Source organism: Gymnogyps californianus, chromosome 1 (genome assembly GCF_018139145.2).
Source record: "Gymnogyps californianus isolate 813 chromosome 1, ASM1813914v2, whole genome shotgun sequence".
In the NCBI taxonomy this organism is placed as follows: Eukaryota; Metazoa; Chordata; class Aves; order Accipitriformes; family Cathartidae; genus Gymnogyps; species Gymnogyps californianus.
Window position 1 is genome coordinate 90,424,098 of NC_059471.1, and position 22,328 is coordinate 90,446,425.

A 22,328-nucleotide genomic window follows, 5' to 3' on the forward strand; every position below is an offset into this window, starting at 1 on the left:
GATTAGGGACTTGTGTACTGGGTCTGGCTGGGATGGAGTTATTTTTATTCATAGCAGCCTGTATGGTGCCATGTTTTGGATCTGTGACTAGGACAGTGTTGATAACACACCAGTGTTTTAACTATTGCTGATCAGTGCTTGCACCACATCAAGGCTTCTCTTCTTCCCATTCTATTCCCCAAAGCAAGTAGGCTTGAGGATGGGGGGCAAGAGATTGGGAGGGGATACAGCCAGAACAGCTGACCCGAATTGGCCAAAGGGATATTCCACACCAAATAACATCAAGCTCAGCAATAAAAATGGGAAGGTTTTGACTTTCAACATAGCCATTGCTCAGAGACTAGCTGGGCATTGGTCTGCTTGTGGGAAGTGGTAAGTGAGTGCCTTTGCATCACTTGGGGTTTTTTTCTCTTTCCTTCACTACTTAAGCTATCTTTATCTTGACCAATTAATTTTCTTGCCTTTGCTCTTCCTATTCTCTCCCCTGTCCTGTTGCATGTGGTGCTTAGTGATAGAGAAGCTCTGTGGGGACTTGGCTGCTGACTGGGGTCAACCCACCCGAACCTGATAGATCAGTTTGAGCTAGGCTACCTTTAAATGTATGTTTACTAAGCCTCCTATTTTATATGACATGGTGAACCAGAAAAGAAGGGTTTGAAAGAGGCGAGGGGGACTGAATGAGCTTCAGCGAAGAATTCTTGGGTTAGAGTAGGAACTTAGGAAGTTCAGCATGCATTTGTTCTTCCTTTGGTTGCTCTGTCTTGCATAGTATATTTAATCTATTTTTTCCTTAAAAATAGCTTTCATGGTTTAACTTTTACTACAACATAATAGTGATACTTAAAGGATTAATATTAATTCAGACAAAAATACTATTTAATTTGGCGTGTTTAAGGTAAAAGAGAGAATGACATAAAAACTTCCCACCAGATAGACATAAAGGTATTTTCATGCTTATTCTGCCTCTAAGTAGTCCAATACCTAGGCATAAGTACTCTGTTTCATGTTAATGCAGTATTCTGAAGCCAAGAAATACATTATTTTTAATTGATTTATGGCAAACCATAGCTTTCTTTTTCCATTACTCCTCTTCCTGTGGGCTAGTGCATTTGCTGAGATTCCTCAACTACCAAATCTGCCACTTTTAAAAGTTCTCTCAGGTGGGGCTGGGACAATTGCAATTTTTAGGAGCTAACTTATTTAATAGATGATGGTATCCAAAATAATTTTTCTGTCTCCTTCAAATGTCCTTCAACATCTTCTTTTTCCCTTACTGGCACCCCCTTATACCAGCCACTACACACTTCTAGACTGAGAATGAAATATGTAAGTTTTTAGCCTACAACATAATTTTTGCAAGAGTTTTCAAGAGAATGAAAAATGGCATTTCAAAATGAAAATACTATCTCACACAGAAGTGCAGCATAGTAATGTGCAAAGCTGTAATAGCAGTCTTAGTGCAAAAGGAAATTTAATCATGTATAAAATATACTTGACGTGGTCATTTGAAAACATCAGTACTAATGAAAAATCCATATTTTTTTCATGTTTCCAATTTTATACTGGTACTTTTTTGAAAGTACAAAATCTAAGTGGTCTAAGAATAGAACTGACCATGTTCTCTTTCTCATCTCCATAGTGTGTTGTGTTTCTAAGCTCTGCTTCTTCATTCCTGTCAAAGTTCATTTTTATAGCAAATAAAAGGATACACAAACCAAAAATAGACAATCTTCACATTTCTTCATAATGAGAAAAACACTAGAATACCATGTGTTATGTTGCATAGAGCTAATTGGCTCAGGCACTGTAATGAGTGTGCTGTAAAGTACAAAATCTTCATTTTTTTTCTTTTTTTAATGTTAGCTAGTCTAAGCAAAAAGAAACAACCAGGGTAAAAAGAGATAATCCAGAACAGACTGTGATTTTGATGGCAAAATATTGTTGTGAAAACTGTTTTAAAGTTTGCATCACTTGATAAACTTTTGAAAAGTTGTTTTACGAACAGCCAGTTAAGGGAAGCCTGTTTTCTTGGCAGATTATGCCCCATACTTCTCCACCCTACCCAAAGATCTTAGCCACACTGCTACAATATCCTTTGTTCACTTTCTCTACCCATCATACTTACTCTCCCTACATACTGCCATCTTATTTCTGCATCTGCTAATGTCCTCTTTGACAAGTTCCCAGCTTTAGGAACCAGACCTGGTGCTTTCTCCCTTATGTACCCATTTTTCACAATTTAAGAGATCACTTTGTCAGATTTGGTTGCAAATGCCTAATGTGTTCAAAAACCCTGAAGTGGCTGACAAATAAATAGAAGGCACATTGTATAAACCTCTCTGTAGGAAATTACATTAAGAATAGAACTACAAACACAGATAAGCAGGAAAAAATAAATATGTTAATTTATATTTTATTAAATATTATTAAGTGCAATAAATTTAGGAGAATTTACTGTTACTGTTATAAATGTTTTAGGAGAACTGTTTTCAACTGACAGACCTAAATTGTTTAGATGTCCGGAATTCAGATTTCCACCAATGTGTTGGAAACCTGAAGGCCTCTACTAACTCTGAAACCTATAAATTGAACTGAAGCTTTTGAATGAAGCCAGGCTGTAGCAGTGGACCCAGGAGTTATTAGCTTTATTTTTGTCTCCTTTTCAGCACTGAATTTTGCCTTGAAAATGATACATAAGATCCTGAAAAATGAAGGGGAAGACCTTCTCAGTAATGTTAAATATTCTGTGTGCTGGATCTTATCAGCAGGTACAGCCTGCAAGAAGCTTGTTTATCCAGCAGAACAATCTCATTATTAGGACAGTGATGTAGTGTAGTTTATTTCATACCTTGAAATCACTCAAGGAAATAACTGAATGAATTATATTCATCCTGGACTCTGTATTGTGCTATTATGTGTAGCAATAGCTGGCAGCATATTAAAATAGAGATCAGGGACTACAACCATTCATTTGAAGGCAGTTCTGAAATTTCAAAGCTGTTGAATTATTCAAGTATTTTCCAATTTATAAAATAAAATAAAAGATGATTGACTGCTTGATGATGTGAAGATAGAAATAAAAACATTGAAAAGTGTTGAGTATATTTTTTATTTCCCACAGTTATTTTGAACCAGCATAAATGTAGGTGTTGATTGTGTGTCGGTAGCAGCCATAAATAAGAAGGGAAACATTAGATATTTTCTTTGGTCAATGCCCTACTTATACACAAAGAAAAGAAAGAAAATCCAGTCAACATAGAAATGGACCACAGTTAGAATACAAAACTGAATAGAAATCCCTCAATCTTTTTAATATTAACAGGTCTGAATGAACAGTAAACCTTTGCTCTGCTCTGTCCCTATTTATGAAGGCAGTAACACAAGTGTTTAACATGCAAATATGTAACATTTTTAAGGTGCCAATGTCAACAGAAAAATCTAAAGATTTCTATGAATGTAGAAGGTATCATGAATATAATTAGTCTTTGGGTCTTTGAAAATATATCTTTACATCCTTCAAGGAATTTAGAAATCAGGATTTTAATTAGGCTTCTGATACATCCAAGTTTTCCTAGACTGAAAAATGCACGTGTGCTCTATACACCACATGCAGAGTGTACCTAGGAAGTGTCAGTTACAGTTCATGCATGCTATCATCTGTCTGAGTGCTCACAGTCATCTCATTTTTAAGGACATGACAGTCTATTTTTCTTTCCATTATTTGGTTTTAAGCCTCTGTTTATGCTCCTCAGTTACAGCGGAATAGGAGCATTTTAAGCACAGATAGACAGTTATCTCCTGAAATATCACTGTTATCACAAAATATCACAGAAGAGTGTCTGTGTCTTATCATGAGAATGATGAACTTCAATTATATCTGTCAAAATTGCATTAGCACCTTCTCATAGATGAAGGCACATTGGCTGAGCAGTAGTGTGAGGCATTTCCTAGAAGATTTTTAAGGTATTAAAGCTTCCAGCTGTAATAAGGTTAATACAGTTCTACGTGACTTGAAAGTCAGTGCTGGCAGAGTTTAACTGCTATAATATTTCTGTGAGCCAGAAGAGAAACACTGTCATGTTCACTTCATTGAAAGACCACATTGAGAAGCAGACACACATTTTTTTAAGATTATCACGGAATGTAACTGTAATAAATCACAGAATTACAGAATGGTTGAGGTTGGAAGGGACCTCTGGAGGTCAGCCGGTCCAAACCACTACTTAAGCACGGCCACCTAGAAACAGTTGTCCAGCACCATGTCTAGCTGGCTTTTGAATATGTCCAAGGATGGAGACTCCACAGCCTCCCTAGGAAACCTGTGCCAATGCTTAGTCACCCTTACAGTAAAAAAGTGTTTCCCAAAGTTCAGAAGAAGCCTCCTGTGTTTCAGTTGGTGCCCATTGCCTCTGGTCCTGTCACTGGGAACCAGTGGAAAGAGCCTGGCTCCATCCTCTTTGCACCCTCCATTCAGGTATTCATATTCATTAATAAGATCCGCCCTCAGCCTTCTCTCCTCTAGGCTAAACAGTCTCAGCTCTCAGTCTGTGTTCATAGGAGAGATGCTCCAGTCCCTTAGTCATCTTTGTGGCCCTTTGTTGGACTCTCTCCAGTCTCTCCACGTCTCTCTCCTATTGAGGAGCCCAGAACTGGACACCGTACCCCAGGTTTGGCCTCACTAGTGCTTAGTAGAGAGCACCTCTACTGGCAATACTTTGACTAATGCAGCTCAGCATACCTTTTTTGCTGCAAGGGCACATTGCTGGTTCATGTTCAACTTGGTGCCCAGTGAGGCCACAGGTCCTTTTCTGCTAAGCTGCTTTCCAGCTGGGTGACTCATAGCACATCTTGGTGCATGGGGTTGTTCCTCCCCAGATGCAAGACTTTGCACTTCTCCTTGTTGAACTTCATGAGGTTCCTGTTAGCCCATTTCTCCAGCCTGTTGAGGACCCTCTAGATGGCAGCATGATTCTCTGGTGTATCAGCCACTCACTTCAGTTTTGTGTCATCAGCAAACTTGCTGAAAGTACGCTCTGTCCCATCATCCAGATCGTTACTGAAGATGTTAAACAGGACTGGACCCAGCGTTGACACCTGGGGTACACCACTAGATAAAACATAAAATACAAATCCATAATATTATGAGCATGTGTGGTGGGTTGACCCTGGGTGGACGCCAAGTGCCCACCAAAGCTGCTCTATCACTCCCCTCCTCAGATGGACAGGGGAGAGAAAATATAATGAAAGTCTCATAGGTCGAGATAAGGACAGGGAGATCACTCACCAGTTACCATCATGGGCAAAACAGACTCGACTTGGGGAAAAATTAGTTTAATTTATTACCAGTCAAATCAGAGCAGGATAATGAGAAATACAACCAAATCTTAGAAACACCTTCCCCCCAACCCTCCCTTCCTCCCAAGCTTAACTTTACTCCCAAATTCTCTACCTCCTCCCCCCCAGCAGCGCAGGGGGACAAGGAATGGGTATTCTCACATATTCTTTCACTCCTCACATAACCTCACCCCTCTCTCCGGCTGCAATTGCTGCTGCGCAGTAACTTTTTCCCCTTCTTAAATATGTTATTCCAGAGGTGCTACCACCATCGCTGATGGGCTCGGCCTTGGCCAGCGGTGGGTCCGTCTTGGAGCCGGCTGGCATTGGCTCTATTGGACATAGGGGAAGCTTCCAGCAGCTTCTCACAGAAGCCACCCCTGTAGCCCCCCAGCTACTAAAACCTTGCCATGCAAACCAATACAGCATGCCAGTATTCATATTTGCTTGAGTTGATATTCTCTTAAGCTATTAGGTGGACATATTGATGTGGTTAGTACCAACAACTGACCAAATAGTTCAGTAGATAGTTACCTTAAAATGTAATGTTGGTTGTACTTTGTGATAAAAAGTCTTAATGTGAAACTTTAGACAATTCTAGGCATTTAGGAGTTTTTGATTTGTATTCTCTTTCCATAGAAATGTCATCCAATTTATATGTTTGAAATAACTATTTCACAGAGCATTAATGTAAATACAATGCCTACATATTCAATCCATTATTAACATTCCCCCTGAAACCCAGGAAATGAACTTTGATAATGTTAATTTTCAAAAGTTTGGTAATGTTCTCTCTGGTTTTGCACGTGAGCATAGAATACCTGCTAGCATGTTTGCCTAAGCCTACTAAACTGGACTGCAGGTGATCCTTAGCACTTTTTTATGAGGAATAACACGCTGAAATAAAGTCAAGGATATCTGCTCTGCATAGTTAATCCTTCATTCAATACGAAGTCTTGAAACAGAGCTGGTGTTATTCTGCAATATGTTCTCATGGATTCATCAAGCTCAAGGAACTGGGAACCATTGGAACTGAATATCCTGAAAGACAAAACATGACTAGCAGACTAATAGTATAAAACAAAGTGTACTAACTTAATTAGGCAGTGAAAGGCAAGATTACAATTTGATAATAAAGTATGATGAAGAAGCTATTACCTGGTAACTTACATAATGGAATTAACACTGCTTAGAGGTGCCTGTTAATTCTTTTTTGGCATGGGGATTTAGAAGCAGAGAGAAATAGAATCAGATCAGAGAGAGAATGCTCTTTCAGAAAGGTAAAAAATGAAATGATCAAAGATGTAAATGAATTCTGAAATAAATGGAAGCTAGTTTCTTAAGTCCTATGGGGAAGCTAATAGCATAGCCTTGTCTCCGTTCACTTATTTCTGCAAGAGTACATCTATGTCTTATTTGGGCCTTGTAATGGTTACTAATTTTTAGGGACTGTTGGGTAGGAAAATTGGAACAGGGACATGTTATTGTCCTTTCTTGGTCTTAAAAGTAAACACAGGAGGAGACAATCCAAAGATATATGAAATATTTCTCTATGTGAATTCTGTTCACAATGCAAATTGATTCTAAAGTTGTTTTGTTTTTTTTTTTTGTCCATCTTTACATGTTGTATTGACTTAGGTTATTACTTAAACAGTGATGTGTGGGGATGTTTGTGTCTTTCTTATTTTGCTATGTATAATAAGTACTGTGGTATTACCCATCTGTAAATCTCAAAAATCACAAACTGGCATGCTATTCTCCCAAGTAAGAGATGAAAACATTGTCTATGTTTAAAGTGCTAATACTGCTTTATCTTGCACAGTAGCTCGAATTCTCCATTAAAGTCAATATTCAAACAACTCTAGGGGGAGAGGCATTTGATGTGACTTTAGCTTTGCAAAAGTTGATTTTCTAAGCTAGCTAGCTGTCCAAGCTCTTTTGAAGTTAATAAAAAAAGTGGCAAATTCAAAGACCAAATATTTATATGAGTCATAGATTTTCATTTTAAGATGAAATGAATTGTCCTTTGGATGTACCGATTGCTTTCTACTGACTGGATTGGGGGCCTGATTAACTAGCTGAGGCTGGACACCAAGTTTTCAAGTGAATGAACCTAATGGTGAATTTCCATTGTTGAAATTCCTTAAGAAAAAAAACATAAGCTTTTGTTAAGGAAGCCATTGTAGAAAGTATCTGTTCTCATTTTGCTGTTTTAGTATTCTTAACTAAAAATAATGGGGAAGAGGGATGGAGTTTGGGGGGGATTTTTTGGTTTTGGGGTTTGGTTTTGTTGCTAGGGTTCAGAAAGTCAGACAAATCTAGTATTGCTTTCTGATGAACAGTTATTGTGGGACAGTATTGGTAGTAGCTCACATTATTCAACAGGTGAAGAATATGAAAATTATTCTAGAATTATTGCTGATCATGACAGGAAAAAATAAAAACATTAATCATTTAAATTAATTTGTAATGTACTTCTAGAAAGTCAGGAATTTCAAGTAAGATCTGCTTTTCTTCTGATTACTGACAGTAATTTTCCAGGCACTATCTTTTTTGCACGTTTGCTCTTATTGCTCTTATTGTTAAAAGAGTTTCTTCTCCTCCTTCAAATCTAACCCAAACTTTCACACTTTTTGGTTCAGGCCACAGCTCCTTGTCCTAATGTCTTCTGAGACTGAGTAATACTTTCTTTCATTTACATGGTTACCCTGAAGGTATTTGATTGATGCAATTCACAGATTATGACACCCTGTGTACCACATGGCCTCTGTGTTGCACTAATTTCACTCCAGTATTTTATAACCGGTCATGCTGAAGTTCCACAAAAGGAAAAAGAGCAATTGCTCAGTTATCTCAGAAATTGTCAACATTTAACACAAAATCTTGTAATAACTCTCTTCTGCATAGACAAGTACATAACGTTAAAGGTGTGAAAATGCAGTTAATTTTTCAGTGATCAAAAGAGTACTGCGAGTCACTCAATGGACCTTTTGTCAAATGCAATGCTTTCCCACAATAAAGGTTGCTGTGTGAATAGTGCTCTCTGAAGCCTTTGATAATCTATGATCTCTTGTCATTTTCTCTTCTCTTTTAGCTGATGGATGCACTGACTGGTCTGTGGATTACAAGAAATATCAAGTTCTAGTGGGAGAACCTGTTCGTATAAAATGTGCACTCTTTTATGGATATATTAGAGCTAATTACTCCCTAGCCCAAAGTGCTGGACTTAGTTTGATGTGGTACAAAAGCTCTGGACCCGGAGATTTTGAGGAACCTATAGCTTTTGATGGAACTAGAATGAGCAAAGAAGAAGACTCCATTTGGTTCCGACCGACAGTGGTACAAGACAGCGGGCTCTATGCATGTGTTATAAGGTACTATATTTTAATATACTGCATTTTAATTAACCAGATATGAAACAAGGCTCTTGATAGTGAGACTTCTGCGCCAAAGAAAAATGTTTTCTGAGCGTGTTCCTTTTTCTTCTCCTCCTGGTATTCCCTTCCCTGAAGTGTTTCATGCTTAAGTAGAAATTACTATTGAACGTCTTGAACATTTTAAATTGTTTTTGTATAAATTTAGGTCATTTATAGCAAAATCTAAAATTTATAAGCTGGGTGGGACTGGATGCATAAGTCATGTGTTCCTGCTTCTGATTCTGGTTTAACTCTTACAATCACTATCCTAGAGTAAAAAGTTTCTTCTTCACATTCAGATTTAATTTTATATGGATTTTATTAAATGGTTTCATTTAATTCACTTTTTTCTGTTAAAAAAATTTTATTTGATGTAAGGTAGTCACATCAAGGAAAATGGAAGGTGAAATTTCAGCATTTCTACAGACATACATCCTCTAGAATCACGTCTGGCTTAACCTGATAATAGAGGGTGCATACCAGATATCTTCCAAAGATATTTAACCTTCTGATGCATCAAGCTTTATCACCATAAATTGGTCTAGATTCCGCTTCCTGCTTTCCGAAACAGGTGTTCAGCTTCTTTCTGCATCTTTAAAATGGTTTGCACTGAGATATTATTTCCAGCCCTTTGCAGTCAAAAAGATCATCTAGGCACTTTCATATTGTCTCACAGCCTTATACTAGATTTTCACTAAAAGTGAAATTACGCAAATTAGAATTTGTACATAGAAAGTACAGAGAAGAGTCATCACTAATTGTTCAAAGGCTTGAAACAATTGGTTATTGCAGTTAGTCAAACAGATGAAGCACTGTTCCTCTCTGCATATCTATAAAAATGGTCTCATATACAATAGAAAGAGTCAAAAAGAAAGAGTAAGGCAACTGAGTGGCTAGAGAAGGAATGCATGATGAAGCTATTCCAATGTTGCAAGAAAAATAAGGAAATTGTTTTACCAGCACCTGGAGATGTTTAGTGTCTACCACTTTTGGCAGGGGGGGACAGACAGGGACAGGGAATGCTGTCTGGGTTGTGTGTGGTGAAGGAGATTTTTACCACATGATGTGTTTTTAAAAGCGTTTGTTCTTTGAGCTCTTTACATAACCTGTGAGACATTTTGTATCACATCATTTGTTCAATAGCATTTTCAACGTGGTTCTTCTTCTTCTGATGGTTTTCTTTAAAAGAAAACCACAAAAAACTACATGTTAAGCTACTTAAAGAGAATATTTAGTTACGTTTAGATTATATTTTTTCAGATAAATATGTAACAGTAGCTACGAAAATGGAAACGGTTTTGTCAATTATTCCATAGTGCTATTTAAAATACCATAATTAATCCCCTCTGTTTAGATAAATAAAACATTAAATATGTGATATTGCACTTTCCAACAAGTATAGATAAATGCTGAATTTAGATAATCAGACATACTTTAAAATGTGTTTATCATGTCAACCTGTATTCCTGCTTTTTCTAAATGGATTTCTTTTTAATCGGGGGGTAGGTAAGGACATGTTCTAATCTGCTTTGAGCTACATACTGTTTTCTTAGCACATGCTTAATTTCCAGTTGTCAGTGCTTATACATGTAGATTGATGATAGGTTTTAAAAAATACAGTACTAATCAGTTAGTGGTCCTGAATACTCTTATGAACAGTTAAAAAACCTTTCACCTTGAGGAGATCCACTAGAATAACCAAGTATTGGTTAAAGGGTTGGTATTAAGAAATCTGTGCTTGTTGTTATATCAGTGTTTCAGTTTTAGATTTGTTGGATGGAACCTTTCAAATGTATGATCAGGATGGTTATTGGTAGAAGACACAATCCTCATTTCAGTATCAGAGAAATATATTCTTTTATGTGTGTTTTGTGCATACAGTCAAAGTTTACTTTCAAATAGTTTTGAATGCCCATTTAGAATCAAGTTTAAAACTTAATACTTTATGTTCCCAAGATAAACATGTATTTGATATTTTAATCTGAAATAAATAAAATTAATTACTCAGCAATATAATGGTTACCTTTTTTTCACTCATTTCTTCAGATTCTTACACTATAAAGTGATTATTTGACAAAAAAAAAAAAAGAGGCTGAACTGACGCCATCTGGCAAAATTATGTACTCTATCTGTACTTCCAAAGTTATTGCTACAGAAATATCTAGAAAAACCTTTCACATCGAATAGCTGTTTACTGCTCTTTACTGCTTTTTAGTCTCATCACTGAAATCAGAATACTCAGCCCCGCTGTCACTTTATGCTTGGATACTGGTAGAATATACCAAAGAATCTGGAGAAAGATTAGTGAACAAGAACTGTAATTTCTTTCAAGGAACAAAGTGAAGATTGCAGTGATAGGATTTAGGATTTTTTTCTTACAGATTTGAAGTTTTTGTTTATTTTAATGACAAGGGCTTTAAACGCCTTCAGAATGATGTTGTAAGTATTTTAGTTTTGAAGACCCAATTGAGAAGCTCAGTTAAGAGGCTTAAAATTACCCAGTAACAGACTTATGTTCAGTGAGATGCTTGCAATAACTTGAATAGGAGAGCAGGGAGAAGAGATGTACCTGTGAGGTAAAGAGGGCAGGCAATAAAGGGTAAATGGGCAAAAGCAGAACTGTGCTTTGAATAAGTGGCTCTGCCTAGTTCTTATTTCAAACTTACTTGAAGGGGTGGAACAGTCCAGTACTTACTATTTTCTCTGCTCAGAAGCTCCTTTCTACACAGTTCTGTGCCTTTGCTACCTGCACCAACAGTAAGGAAGAGAAATATATCTATTGCACGGGATGTGTAGAGAACAACATGCTGGAACAGACTGTATGGCACTAAATGAACAGTATTAAAAGGGTAGTTAGTGGACCAAACTAGTTTCTACAGTGACTGCATTACAGTAGAAACATGGAGTTTCATTGAGTAGAAATGTTCACATTTTCAGTGAAATCAACCTAGGGATAGTAGTGAAGGCTGACTCTTTCCTTCAGAAGCAAAGAAATGACCTTCATCCTTATTCACTACTGTTCACAATACTCTCACCTTTAATTTCTTATCGCTGCTCTTCTTCCTATGGGAAGCTGGCTGCTGTAAAGGAACTGAGAAAATCAAGACTGAGCCTTATTATCAAGGCACTGCTGCACACCCATAGCTGGTGAAGAGGAGATAGACAGCTAGAAATCGCTTTCAGCTTACTATGGTCAATATGAGGACTATGAGCTGATTGATAGAAAATGTATGGGCTTATACCCTGCTTTCAAGGAAGAAAATAATATAGTTTGTTTCAGGTACAGTGCTGTACCATTCTGCTGCAACTTCTGTGTGCTGCAATTTTAAGGAAGCAGAAGATATAAAGTATTAAGTCTTTCAGTGGATGTCACATCACACGGTTGCTTGTTATTTATCACATATGGGCAGTAAATATAACTAGATAAGCTGCACAAAGAGTTAATGTATATATTCAACTCAAGCTCCCAGAAATTATGTATATACCTGGTATAACAGTAAGTACTAAGGAGTTTCTGCCAAACTTTCTGCCCCCTTTAATGTTGCAAAAAAGCTGAAATATTGTTCCCATTAAACTGACATTTCCTTCATGTTTTCATCTTTTCCTTCCCTGCCTGGAAACTTCTATTACAGTATCTCCAATAATGGCCCAACCTAACATCATCTCAGGTCAATGGGGCCTGAGAGGAAGGCTGAACTGGGATTTATGCTAAAGTGCTACAGTGGGTTGTATTGCAAAAGACAAGATAGGTTTTTATGATACATTCAGCCAAAGTTTTGCATTGGTATGTCAGTCAAATAGTGTTTAGAAATTGTCTTTATCACCGCATACAGTGTATGTAGCAATTCAGACATCTTTCTGAATCTGAATACGCTCTTACTAACTAATGACTGTTTGCTGTTTTTAAACTTATGTTTTAAAGTGAGGTTGCTTTTACATCTGTAACTAGAAATTCTCACTTTAGAGGTAATGTATTTTCCCTTGTAGAAATCAGTTTGGACTTACAACATATAACATCTTCCTTTGTCCTCCATTTGTCCTTAATAATGATGGTGGTAGTAACCCATTTATTTTTCTGTAGTTGAGTCTTTGTGCAGACTTATGTGCTTGGATGTTTATGAACATTAATTGCTTTGGTAAGCTGAAATATTTAGTGGAGAAAAATGCATACAAGCAACCAAGTCTTGTTCAGAAACATGTGAGTGGCTACAAAGTACGCATAAGATCCAGACAAAAAGAGGTAACAATGGAAGTTTAAATAATGCATTACAAATTACATTACAGATGAAAAACCTTCTCCAACTTTAACACACTTAAAATAAATTCAGTAGGTACTTATCAGCCATAAAAATACTGCCTATGGTTCTTTCAGTGATATTCAGCTTTGAAGTTTCAAATTCAGACCTGACTGCCAGGTTCAAACTGGGAATAACAGCAACTATGGAGATGGTTCAAATCTATTTGCAGCCCCAGTCAGTAACAAACCTGAGTATCTGCTTGAGAATCTTTAACTGGTTCTATTAGTCACACACAATCTAACATTTTAGACAAAGAGGTAAAGACTGAAATACAGTGAAGCATATAGAATTTTCTGGATTTACTAAAGCAAGAAAGAGAAAGAAAACAAAAGAAAGAGAAAGAGAGAGAGAGGGGAAAGGAAAAGGAGAGAGTAAGAGAGAGTGAAAGAGAGGGAGAGAGGGAGAAAGAAAGAAAGAGAAAGAAGGAAAGAAGAGAGAGAGAAAGAGAGAAAGGAAGGAAGGAAGGAAGAAGAAAGAGAGAGAGAGGAAGGAAGGAAGGAAGGAAAAAAGGAAGGAAAAAAGGAAGGAAGGGAGTCTGTTTATTGCCCAGTCTTATATTTATCTTCATTACCCTTGCTATGGCCTTGCACATCTGAAGGTAGAGGCTTCAAATATAACCGTGTTTCTAACTCATTTTTTAAGGTGAGCTTTAATCTTTGCTGTTTACTTGTATTTTAAATACCTCTACTCTTCACAGCAGTTGTGGGTTTTGTTTTTATATTTACACGGATATACACATGCGTCTACACATACAGACATTATGTTGCTGAATCATGTAACTTCCCTCCATATAGTCCAGTTAGTATATCATTTTTAAGACAGAAATAAAATAGAATACCTTTAGAGGTATTTTAGATAAAAGAACATTAATTTTCTCTATAAAATTTTCAACTAAAACTACTTCAATTTATCTTTGAAAAGCATCACAGTGTAGGAGAATATACAATACTTTTTTGTTTTCCTAGGCATGATTGGAAACCTGAGATTGCTGTGAATTTATGAAAAATAGTCCTTTATCTTCATCATGTGAAAATTCATTTTAATTTTAGATAGCATAAATTTCTTCTGTTAGGTAGAATATGTTCCTGTGCTGATCATCTTCAAATACAAAAATATCGATTTTCTGTAGTTTAACAGCTCTAGTTTTGACAGATCATGTCAATTATAGCTTAACCAATGTAACTATTTAACTGTTTGTTTCGGTACTGCTAGTTAAAATATTTGCAGTTATGTGAATGATGTATTATTATCAGCACATAGTTATTTTGTGAAATAAACATGAGATAATAAATATGAAGTTTAAAATAACAACTTATACAATTTATTTTTAGAGAAAATTCCCTTAGTCTTTTGTTTGGTTGTTTGTTTTTAAAGAGGCTGTAGAGCCTAACCATCCCCTGCAGTAACTTGTTGAATTACCAGTGTTCTTTCAGATATTACGAAGTTTTGTTCTATTCATTTTAAGAAGAATATCTATTTCTAGATATATCATTCTGTTGGTTCCTAAAAACCATACATTGCACATAGTCATAGTATGTATGCACACAGTTTTTTAATACATTATGAGAAATTCTGAATACAGAATGTATAAGGAAATCTTTGCTTTAGTGAAGGAAAGGGTTAGCAAAAAAAAATACAATTAGTTCTTCATGAACCTTGTGCAAGCACCATTTCTTCATCATCTTGAATAATGTAAAACATGTTAACAAATGGGTACCAACCATTTTTAAAATCTGTCTTACTGTAGGAAGGGCTTTTACCCTGGCCATATATACTTATAAATATTTTTATTTCTTTATACAGTTTTTACTAATGATTATCTTAAGAAAAGAGTAAGTGTTCAGATAACAACTAGATGTTAAATCTGAAAGAAAATCAAAAACAACAAAAAAGAGAAAATATCTGAAAATTAAGCCTTACAGCAGTTTATCTTACAAGTTCAAAAACATAATGTTCCCTAGATCTGCATGGGATCCCTGGTTACATTTCATTGTGTTACTAACAAAGAAATCTGACAATGGATGAGAGAAATAACCTTTCTTAAAGGAAGACCAAATGTGCTAGCAATACACAGCAATAACTCTCAGAAGAGCCTGCTATTCTATTAATTCCTTTAAGTAAGTATCATCACAGTGGTAAAGTAATTAACAGAAAAAGAGCAATAGAAACAGATTTAAAATTACTCCAAAGTAGTTTGGAATGCAGATTTGCAAGTCTTCATGATTTGCGTTTATTGGGATGCTTTTGAGTGAAGCCCAGAAGTCCTGGTTTAGAGCATTGGCCCCACAACGAAAGTAGTTTTGTAAGCATTTGACAAATAGACATTTATAGCCATATGCCAAGAAAACAGGGGATGGAAAAGGAAAACAGAAAAAAAAAAAGGATGGAGATGTCTGCACCATTTGAGTTATTTAAATGTTTGAACCACCATTACAGGTCTTTGTACAGAAGTCAACAACTCTGACAGCCTCTTGAAGTGGTGTGCAAGTTCAGGAGAACATTCATCGCACACAGGAGATGGACTTTCCTTCGTCCCCTCCTTCTTGTTGATTTGTTTTGTAGAGAGCAGGGGATGCAATTGACTGTGCCTTCGTTATTCCTACACTCCATTTGTAAGCTTGTCTGAGCTTTTTCCAAGGTCTCTTTCTTCTGTGAAAGTGTTTGGTAACCGTGACAAGGAATCTGTCTCTTAAGGTGATCAAGGTTAGATCCGTCTCCTTTTCAAATGTGAACTTGGTAGACTAGCCAGACATCCACAAAATTTTTCGTTGTGACTTAGGGATGCCTTGGAGAGTAGAAAAAGCCTTCAGGCTAACATTAGGAATTAATACGGGTTGGGTTGCTGGAGCTTACATTAAGTGTGCTGTACAGATGAAAAAAGCAGTTGCTAGTTCCTAGAAATAAATGAGATCTGGGATTTTCTTGGAGTTGATGCTTTTTGGAAGTCAGGTGATTGAAATCTACTCATTCTGCATTCCCCCTGTCCTTCTGACACTGCAGGAGGTCAGCCGTCTGACATTAGCATCTTTATTGTACACGATAGATACCTTTCACGTGCATTAGGACAAAACAAATGCCTAATACTGAAGAGGTAAACAGGTGACTGCAAGGTACCTCTTCTCACCGTTAAGTTGATAGAAGCTATGCATAACGCTAAGTTCTAGCATGTGTTTGCTATTTGCTTGGCTCAGTGAGAACTTGATACTGAAAAACAAACAAGCAAGCAAGCATGGTGGTGAGTAGATAAAGGAGCAGTATGATCTTTACAGTGAGTAGAGTTATGATTTTAAGTGAAGAGTCTTGGTGGACTAGGTGGAAGCAAGTCTGAGAACTAAAAGAGCTAGTCCAGAGAATTGTTTAGGTAAGACTTCATTAAAGGATATACTAATTTATACTGAGGGGAAAATAAGTAATGCCTGTACTTACATAGAATAGGGGAAGGATGTTGATATTGGAAAAGAAGAAGAAATTGGTGTATTTGAGCAGAAGGCATTGTTAATATCCCATTTTAACAGCTCTGAACTTACAGGAATGACATAGACAATGCTTGAGGAGAGAATTATTTGAAGAAAAGCTTTCTGTGTGATACCAAGGTTTTTTTTACTATTAATTCATTTTCTTGTTAAGATATTTGCTGAAATACAGCAATGTAACAAATAACTTAGTCTGACTATTGCTTCCACTATTTTATTATAAGTTTGTTTGTTTTTCCCCAAAAGTACTTTTAGCAAACCAGTTTCACTTGCTCTTTGATTGTTAAGGTTCTTTTTGTCACAACTAAATTAATATTTCTGATCAAAAAAGTAACACTTCAGATCTCATTTCAGTATAATAGTAAAATAGGACTGTGATGTTTGTTTTTGCAGCTGTAATTTAAGAGGAAAAAGTCCTAACTTGTAGTCAGATTGCATTAATATGCATTGTTTGTAGTAAGAAACAGAGCTTCTCTTTTGTTAAATAGTAGGCAGTATTTTGTCCATTTTACACTCTCCTGCTAACTTCACCCATCTCAGAAAAGGACAAAAAGTCATGTAACAGTATGGAAGAAGTGTCCTATCAGCTGCCCTTTTAGCAAATGTGGGAGAAGCAGAAAATACAGATAAAGTTAATTCCATATAATAGATACTTAAGTCAAGGGTAGATAATTTTCTTCCAGGCACTAGAGAAAACGGAATACAAAGGCAAAGAACTAAAATGACTTGCACATATTTTCAAAACAATGGCCTCAATTTTTCCTTTGTCTCCAAAGTTTGTTTATAATTTTTTTTTTTATTGTTTCCTCTAACAGAATTGAAATCAACCAAGTTGTATAGCTAGTAATAATATGGGCCTCCTACCTTTTATATGATCATTTAAGTTTGCTCTTAACATCTTATTTCAAATTGTATTTTCAATCTCTGTCCTGCAAATGCTTACCTCTCTGTATATAAACAGCCTGCGGGCATCAAATTCAGTTTAAGCATCTAGATGCTAAATAGCTGCATGTGAATTGTTTCCTTCTTTAATTCCTATTGTTCTCAGGCCAGAGGGCAATTTAGCTGACACTAAAATATAGCTAAGACTTGATTCAGTTACACAGGGATAGGTGTCTAATACTATTTTAGAGCCACTAGGAGCATTTCCAAGACATTTGGAAGGGAATGACATATATGGCACTGGATCTGGAGGAGGCTGAATGTGGGATACATTTGGGCAAGCCACATGCCACTACACACCCACTCTTAGGTAAATAAAATGGGCTTTTTGTGGCTTTTCAGCTAAACCATTTGCTAGGCTCCATCAGCCAGACTGACAGCTACAGTAGGAGTTTAGACATAGCACACAGGTATATGAATGTAAGTGGATCACAGAACTGAAATGTCTTAAACTGAATCCCAAACTAAATTAACTTCATTTGTGTATTCATATCACATACATTGAAATGCACTAGGTGATGTGAAAGTTAAGGGACATACCTCTGTACTCAGTGCTATGTCATGAGACTGACATTTTGAAATATTAAACTTATTTGAAGAGTCTATAATGTAAGAATGTAATGTGATTGAACTAATTTATAATATAAATTCTTCTGAAATGCAAATCTAAAATGGTGGTTGAGGCTCCCAAAATTCATCAAACAGACTTAAAAGCCATCAGTTCGACAAACAAGACTCTTTCTCAGTAATTAGATTAACATTTCCAAGGTTTCTGCACAAATAAATATTACAAATGCTCCTTCAGAAAAGGGAAAGAAAAGCAGCAGCTGAAATTCTTTAGTCAGACTCCAAGAAGCATCAAATATTAGATGATCTGTTGTGAAGTCTTGCATGACTTTTTCAGAAGGGTTGAATCTAAAAAGGGTGTGTGTGCCATAACCCAGAAAGGTTACAAATACAGTAGAGAGACTGAAGAGAACCTGCCTACTGACTACTTTCTGGTGCCATTATAGCAGGAATGAGTAAAGATGGGAAGAAGGTGCTATGTTTTCAGGATGTCTCTGGAACAATTCAATCAACCCTTGCTTCCCACAGCAATTAGACTATTTCCCCCAAACCAAGACTGATCTAAAGTAGTCCTAGCAGCCTTCAAAAGTTCTTTCATGGTCCTTGTTCTGATCCTTGCTTCTCTCTCCTCTCCCTTCATAAATCAGAGAAAGACACCCAATATTACCAAAAATGAAGAAGAGGTTGTGTGGTCCCCAGCATACAGAAGACTGGAAAGGTGGAGGCCTCTGCCCCTCTTTCTCTTCTCTTCAAGCTTCTCCTCTATTTTGATCAAATCACAAAAAAATCCTGTGACTCCCTCTATCTGATATAGGAAGAAAGGAGAAACACCATTGCAAGTCTTCAGGCTGGGGCTTTATTGTTTGTCAAGGAGGTGTTCATGTGTGCTATGGAAAATTCAGTAAATGTAAGAGAATGGCATGGTGATAAAAATTTAAGAAGAGAAAAATATGGGTTTGTTTTTATTTCTTACCTATGAGGAGAAATATTTCAAGAAAATTTAGAAGCAAATCAGGTGGACATTTGGAAACTTGTTATGGTCAAAATTATTGAGGGGGAAAATAGTGGCAAAAATATCAATGAAAAATAAGTAGACTGTAGTTAAATAAATTTAATATTTTCATTTAAGTTTTCCAGTGTGTCTAACAGATTTTTTTTTTTTTGGCAGTCCAGTAAATAATTTTACTGAAATTCTGGCTCCTAGACAAAAGCACTAGTAAGAGATTTCCAGGTGTGGTGTGGTTCGGGGTTTTTTGTTTATTTGTTTGGGTTTTTTTAAAACAACTTTTAATGGTAATATTATTGTTCCAGAGAAAATCTTGAAAGCAGTGAATCATAAAAAAAAAATCCAAGAACTGGAGAAAGCTTATAAGATATCTCTCAGCTCATACACATGGCTCCAGATTTCTCTGTGTGGTTTTGTTTTGGGGTTCTTTGGGGAGGAGAAGTACCTGGTTCTTACTAGCAAGACATATGAAGGAAAATTAATCAGCTATGCTACATGACCAAAATGCAAAGTTTTAAAAGTAAGAAGATCAAATAAATAAATAGTAATAATAAAAGGAATAATTGGGAGATAAAAAAACCTGTCTTGATTATTTTGAGGACTTATCTCACTGGTTTTGAACATCAAAAATTTTGTGCCTGTCCTTTTGGAAGAAAAATAGTATCTCTCATCAAAAAGATGGAACAGCATGAGTTGCAGGGAGGGGAGGGGGGAAAAACAAGTGAAGAAGAAATTGAAAGGTAAATGTATTAGCCTATAGAATTGTCCTGGTTTCAGCTGGGATAGAGTTAATTTTCTTCTCAGTAGCTGGTACAGTGTGTTTTGGATTTAGCCAAAAGGATATTCCATACCATAGAATGTCATGCTCAATATATAAACTGGAGGGAGTTGGCTGGGATGGGTGGATCGCTGCTCGGGCATTGGTCAGCAGGTGGTGAACAATTACGTTGTGCATCACTTTTCTTGGGTCTAATTTCTTTTTTTTTGTTATATTCCTTTTCATTACTATTATTATTATATTTTTATTATTATTGTTATTATTATATTTTATTTTACTTTAGTTATTAAACTGTTCTTATCGCAACCCACGAGTTTTACCTTTTTTTTTGTTTTCCCCAATTCTTCTCCCCCTCCCACTGGGAGAGGGGAGGAGTGAGCAAGTGGCTGCATGGTGCTTAGTTGCTGGCTGGGGTTAAACCGCGACAAGAATCTTGAAGGCAAGCTATCAATATTCTCTTGTTGGAAAGCCTTGTTCTGACTTAATTTTGTTTTGTTTGTTTTTTCAGTCTCTAAAGTCTTAAAGAAATAAAGTAATCCCTCTGTTTCTCTAATCATGTCTCGAAACAATTTTTGAGTGGATTATATTGATGAAGCCTGTGAATTTTATCTATTTTCATTGTGGCAAGAGTTTCTTACATAGAATTGTTTTAAACAGTGATGGCTACTAAGATGCATTATCCCTGTTTTTAAGGGTATCTTCCAATAGTCACAGATGGGTTCATAAAAATTTACTAATCTGAAAGTTTACTAATAAAAATGGAAACCTGAGAATAGATGCTAAGGCAAGCGTCTGTTATATATATCTATTTTTAATTTACTATATATATAAGTATATATTATAATAATATATATAATTATAACCTACTACTACTGGAAAGAATATGCATCATTGTTCTGCTAAAAATGACATTTAGCATTTATATGGAGTTTTTTGTTTCTTATTCAAAATATAAATTAGATGCTGCTCATGAGATGGTATAGTTAATTATTAACACTCTTGCTGAAGAAAAATGAAGATCCACACCCTCAAGATAGTAAATATCTTGGAAAACAGTTAATGGATGTTATTACATTTGTATATTTCCTGGGACTGAGAAAGAGGGGAATTTGGATTAAATATTCTTTTAAAATATTTTGGTTAATAATAGTTTGTTTTAGTAGCATCCATTCTCAAATGTTCATGTCCATTAAAGTACGTATGGATAAGATGTTTGACCCAAACAGTTAATGATCTCGTTATGAGATAGCTGATTGCTGGTGAACATGGAGGGAACTGGAGGAAAAAAGCAACAGATGCTCATTTACGCAGCCTGTATGTTAATGAAATATTGCCTTGGAAATGTAGGGCATGAGGAGAAGCAAGTTACTTAGTGAGTCTGGCAATGTCAAATAGCAGGTTTTCAATAGAAGTGCTGATGCACGTGAATCAGTAGTCTGGTGTGAAGAGGGTAGAGTACTTGGGGAAGTCATGCGAGACCTCAAAGTGACTTCGGGTTTGATGTGTGGAAGTAATAAAATGAGATCTTGTAACATCTAAATCATTTGGATTAAAAGAATATTTCTCTTTCTTGTTCTATTATGATAAAGTCAGAGTTCACATATAAGCATAAGATAAATAAAGATCCATGTTTGTAATGACCATATTTCATAATGAATTGTTTCATCAGTTCCAGTGGTGACTGTAGAATGACTGAAGTGTAACTCTTTTGTAGTAAATATATCCAGACTTGATGGTAATCTGAAACCAATGAATTTACATTACTTTTTTAATGTCTTCCAGACATAAAGCTTACAAGCAGACTTAGCAAGTAAAAATTATTTGTAACACTGAAAACAATATTGTGCGGATATTCCCACCATAGAGGAAAACCAATGGCTGAGAAGATGATCAAAGGTCAAGATTGTCTCTGTAATCTTAATTCAGCTTTTTAATGCAGGAAGCATTATGATATAGCCTTTGAGTGCTAAATTTGGACTTCATTTAGAAAATTAATCAAGATTGGACAGTGAGGAGGGCTCTTGTTTTCACTTATTGCAAGAGTTAGTGTATGCATGTAAATACACACACTAATACACACACATATGTCTGTAGTTGCACATCAGCATATGCATACATATATATATATGTGCATAGTGAACCAAGAAAGAGAATTAAAGGCAAGAAGTGATGGTCTGAATACAGTTGATGAGGACATGCTTGAAAACTGGATTTAGTTTTTGTCTGTCACAGACTTCTTATGTGAATGTGGCCATGTCATTGGAATGAGTTTGGCCTTTCTCTTTTGGGGGTTGCACTGTGGATTCTGGCCACTCTTTTTCAGGCTGCACTGAAAAGAATCCCTGTAAAGCACTATTTCAAGTTTTTCTTTGATATAATGATAATAATAACAACTATGCAAATTAAATTTGTCAATCAATAGGAAATCTTTATAATATGACATTTCCATGATTTTGGCATTTATTTTTTCAGCCTTGCGTGCTAAAACTTGACATAAACTATTTGAAATACATG

General features: G+C 36.0%; 1 protein-coding gene across 1 annotated transcript in view; it reads left to right on the forward strand.

Moving 5' to 3' along the window:
• IL1RAPL1 (interleukin 1 receptor accessory protein like 1) overlaps positions 1–22,328 on the forward strand; it is a 695,569-nt gene that overhangs the window by 329,131 nt on the left and 344,110 nt on the right. The window contains exon 2 of the mRNA XM_050908607.1: positions 8,429–8,708. Coding sequence (XP_050764564.1) covers positions 8,429–8,708 — 280 coding nt within the window. The remainder of the gene's footprint in view (positions 1–8,428; positions 8,709–22,328) is intronic.